Source organism: Parus major, chromosome 9 (genome assembly GCF_001522545.3).
Source record: "Parus major isolate Abel chromosome 9, Parus_major1.1, whole genome shotgun sequence".
Taxonomy (NCBI): domain Eukaryota; kingdom Metazoa; phylum Chordata; class Aves; order Passeriformes; family Paridae; genus Parus; species Parus major.
In genome coordinates, this window is record NC_031778.1 from 24,669,884 (window position 1) to 24,674,637 (window position 4,754).

At 58.3% G+C, this 4,754-nt stretch overlaps 1 protein-coding gene across 1 annotated transcript in view; it reads left to right on the forward strand.

The window, feature by feature from the left end:
- Nucleotides 1-4,754, forward strand: part of IGSF10 (immunoglobulin superfamily member 10) — a 12,907-nt gene extending 8,153 nt beyond the window's left edge. Inside the window, exons 6-7 of the mRNA XM_033516775.1 lie at nucleotides 559-1,490; nucleotides 2,120-4,754. Of these exons, the coding sequence (XP_033372666.1) occupies nucleotides 559-1,490; nucleotides 2,120-4,028 (2,841 nt within the window). The 3' untranslated portion in view covers nucleotides 4,029-4,754. The remainder of the gene's footprint in view (nucleotides 1-558; nucleotides 1,491-2,119) is intronic.

Genomic DNA, 4,754 nt, shown 5'->3' on the forward strand with positions numbered 1-4,754 from the left:
TGTACCGGGCTGTGTGAGGCTGTACCGGGCTGTGCCGGGCTGTACCGGGCTGTGCCGGGCTGTACCGGGCTGTGTGAGGCTGTACCGGGCTGTGCTGGTCTCTCACAGTCTGTGTCAGGCTGTGTCGGGCTGTTTCATGTTCTGATGGGCTGTGATGGTCTGTGTCAGGCTGTGCCGGGCTGTGCCGGTCTGTGCCGGGCTGTGCCGGTCTGTGACGGTCTGTATCAGGCTGTGCCGGTCTGTGTCGGGCTGTGCCGGTCTGTGACGGTCTCTGGCCGTCTGTGTCAGGCTGTGTCAGGCTGTGCCGGGCTGTTTCATGTTCTGATGGGCTGTGCCGGTCTGTGTCGGGCTGTGCCGGTCTGTGACGGTCTCTGGCCGTCTGTGTCAGGCTGTGCCGGTCTGTGCCGGGCTGTTTCATGTTCTGATGGGCTGTGACGGTCTGTATCAGGCTGTGCCGGGCTGTGCCGGGCTGTTTCATGTTCTGATGGGCTGTGACGGTCTGTATCAGGCTGTGCCGGTCGGTGCCGGGCTGTGCCGGGCTGTTTCATGTTCTGATGGGCTGTGCCGGTCGGTGCCGGGCTGTGCCGGGCTGTTTCATGCTGTGACGGGCTGTGCTGTTCCGCAGGAGGAGCCGTGCTGCCCAACGGGACTCTGTCCATCGCCCGTGCGGGCCCGCAGCACTCCGGCCGCTACCTGTGCACGGCGGCCAATGCTCACGGCAGCGCCCGGCTGCTCGCCACGCTGGCCGTGCTGGGCTCCCCGGCCCGCATCGCCGGCCGCCAGCGGCTGCTGACCGCGCACTCCGGGAGCTCCGCCGTGCTGCCGTGCCCGGCCCGGGGCAGCCCCGCTCCCAGCATCTCCTGGCTCCTGGCGAACGGAACCCGCCTGTCGCGCTCCTCCGCGGGCACCGGCCGGGCTCGAGTGCAGCCGGACGGGGCCCTGCTCATCCGGGCCGTCACCGTGTACGACCGCGGTCTCTACTCGTGCCTCGCCGAGAACCCCGCGGGCTCCGACACGCTCCTGCTGAGGCTGCAGGTCGTTGCAGCCCCTCCCGCCATCCTGGAGGAGAGGAGACAAAGCGTGGCAGGAGCGGCGGGGGAAAGCCTGGAGCTGCCTTGCACGGTGCGGGGGAAGCCGCAGCCCGCCGTGCACTGGGTGCTCCCCGAGGGCTCGGTGCTGAAGCCGGGGCAGCTGGGGCACCCCAGGCTGTTCCTGTTCTCCAATGGCACCCTCCGCCTGGACAGCACGGCCCCCTCCGACAGCGGCACCTACGAGTGCATAGCCACCAGCTCCACGGGCTCGGACAGGAGGGTGGTCAGCCTCGTGGTGGAGCGCAGAGAGACCCTTCCAAAAATTGCCATCGCCTCGCAACAACTGACGCGGCTGAATTTTGGGGAGAGGTTGCTTCTGAACTGTACAGCAAGTGGGGAGCCCAAGCCCAGGATAATCTGGAGGTTGCCCTCCAAGGCTGTTGTGGACCAGTGGCACAGGTATGAGCCTTTTTGCCTCTCCATCTCATTGGAGCTTCAAACACTTGTCTTCTCCAGTGCTCACATAAGAGCCTAGTACAGCACTAAAACAATTTTTTAAGAACTAAACCATTTTTTAAGCATTTAACAGTGGTGAAACATCTGTTTTAACGGTGTCTATATCTAATAACAGACCTAATAACAGATCACACCAATTGCCATAAGTGGGTGAGGTCTCAAAACAGGTACAAGTCATACTTGAATTAAGGTAACTACTGTCATCATGCCCTGGCTGGCTGCTGTCATTTGAGAGGAGGGGAATGTATTTGTAACAGATTGCTGAAGCAGGGCTCAGGAGGGAGGGGTTTCTTTCATCTCTGCCACCTCTCTCTGGGGGTCTTCCCACACCCCCTCCCACAGTAACACTTCACCTCCACCTTAGGGGAGTCCCAACTCCAGGTGTTCCCAGCAGAGTCAGCACCACTCACAAAATTGGCAATGGCATCAGGGTAGGACACTCTGGGTGGGCACAGTGCCCTTGGAAAGGGCTTCTGTGTTGTTCCGTGCTGTTAACACGCTCAGTCCCTTCCAGGGCTCAGTATTCACCTCCAGCACTGGTTTCCATAATTCTCTTCCTCTCTCCACAACAGAATGGGAAGTCGGATCCATGTCTACCCCAATGGATCCTTGGCTGTTGAGGCAGTTACGGAGAAGGATGCAGGTGATTATCTGTGCGTTGCAAGAAACAGAATTGGGGATGATCTGATACTGATGAAAGTCAGCATCACAATGAAACCAGCCAAGATTGACCACAACCAGCAGTTCAAGAAACTGGTGCCGTATGGGAAGGATTTCAGAGTGGACTGCAAGGCCTCAGGGTCGCCAGCACCAGAGATCTCCTGGGGCCTGCCGGACGGGACGGTGGTGAACAACGCGATGCTGGCAGATGACAGCGGGCACAGGGCTCGCAGGTACGTCCTCTTCGACAATGGGACTCTGTACCTCAACAAAGCTGGAGTGGCAGAGGGAGGAGATTACACGTGCTACGCCCAAAACTCTCTGGGGAGGGATGAGATGAAGGTCCACGTCACGGTCATTGTGGCAGCCCCTCAAATAAAGCACAATTACAAGACACACATTGCAGTGACAGCTGGAGACACAGCCCTGCTGGACTGTGAAGCTGCTGGGGAGCCCAGGGCACAGATATTCTGGTTGCTGCCCTCCAGCGAGATGATCTCCTTGTCCACGGACAGGCACTCCCTGCACGCCAACGGCTCGCTCTCCATCAGCCCCACCAGCCTGCTGGACGCCGGCGAGTACATGTGCGTGGCTCGGAACCCTGGCGGGGATGACACCAAGCTGTACAAGCTGGATGTGGCTGCTAAACCCCCCACCATAAATGGTTTATACGGGAACAAAACGATCATGAAGGTGACGGCAGTGAGGCACTCCAAGAAACACATCGACTGCCGGGCAGAAGGGACACCTCCTCCTCAGATTATGTGGATCATGCCTGATAACATTTTCCTAACAGCCCCATATTACGGGAGCAGGATTGTGGTGCACAAAAACGGGACACTTGAGATTCGGAACATCCGGCCCTCGGACACAGCCCATTTTATCTGTGTGGCACGAAACGACGGGGGAGAGACCGTGCTGGTGGTGCAGCTGGAAGTCACAGAAATGCTACGGAGACCAATGTTCAAAAACCCTTTCAATGAAAAAATAATAGTAAAACCCGGGGAAACTATCACACTGAACTGTTCTGTGGATGGAAACCCTCCCCCTGACGTAAGCTGGATGTTGCCCAACGACACGAGGTTTTCCAGCAGCATCAGGACATCGCAGTTTTTCACGGGGAGCAACGGGACCCTGACCATCTACAATCCCGAGAGACAGCACGCCGGGCGCTACCGCTGCGCTGCCCGCAACCAGGTTGGCTACATAGAAAAGCTGATGGTCCTGGAGGTTGCCCAGAAGCCCAGCATCCTCAGCCGCCCTGCAGGGCTGGTGAGGGCTGTCAGCGGGGAGCCCCTGTGGCTGCACTGCCCGGCCGAGGGGAGCCCCAAGCCCAGGACGGAGTGGACGCTGCCGGGGGGCCGTGTGCTGGAGCGGCCGCAGGCCGGCGGGAGGTACCAGCTGCTGGAGAACGGCACCTTGCTCCTGCGGGCGGCCTCGGCCCTCGACGCCGGCACTTACGTGTGCAGGGCCCACAACGACGCCGGGGACTCGTCCCTCGCCGTCCCCGTGCTGGTGGCAGCCTACGCCCCCCGCATCGTGGGCAGACCCCCCCCAGCCATCCACACCGTGCCGGGGGCAGCCGTGCAGCTCCACTGCGTCGTGCTGGGGATCCCAAAGGCAGAAGTTTCCTGGGAGTTACCCGACCGCTCCGTACTCTCCACAGCTCAGCAGGGCCGGGGCTCGGGGGGCGAGCTGCTTCACCCCACGGGGACCCTGCTCCTGCAGAGCCCCCGGCCCTCCCATTCCGGCACCTACAAGTGCACGGCCAGGAACCCCCTGGGCACGGCCACTGCCGTCACCCACCTGCACGTCCTGTGAGCCAGAGCGCAGCGGGAACAGGGCACAGCGCTCACTGGATCATCCTTGCAATGGCTTTAGTCAAAGGCAGCCACAAGCGTGGGAGAGCCTGAACACATCCACAGCACTCAGGCTGCAGTGACCCGGCAGAGAGAGAGCAAGGGGAAAATTAGCTCTGGCATTACTTGCTAGTGTGGGTTCTCTCCATGTTCAGGGGATTTAAATGAAAGCAAAATTAAGACACTTCTGCTCCACAGAGTAATAGCAAACATTGACTATCAAACATGGGAACTTTCTGGAAATGTGCCTGGAGAGCTCCTGTACACGGGAATGCATCAGTTCAGTACTGCCCACCTTGTGTGACTGCCACAGGCACGGACCAGAGAGGGCAAGGACAGTTCCTGGGAACAGAGGAGCGGGTTTATTGGGATGCACATTACCTTCCTAATGTGTTTTAATATTTAGTATGTTTTAAAATAAATATTCAATGATGTAACAAGTAGTGAAGTATTTTTACTAGCACAGCTGTGGTTGCCAGTCTTTCCTGCAGAGCTGTGGGATGACACAGAATAGCTCAGTTTGGAGCAAGAGAGGAAGCTCTGCTCAGCACTGTTAAGCCAATGCATACAGACTGGGTATAGAATCACTCCAGGTTGGCATCACTTTCTTATTGTCACAAAAGCATTTTTTTAAAGATTTCTCAATAGAATAAAAACCACACCAATTTGAATCTCAATTTAGAATTGT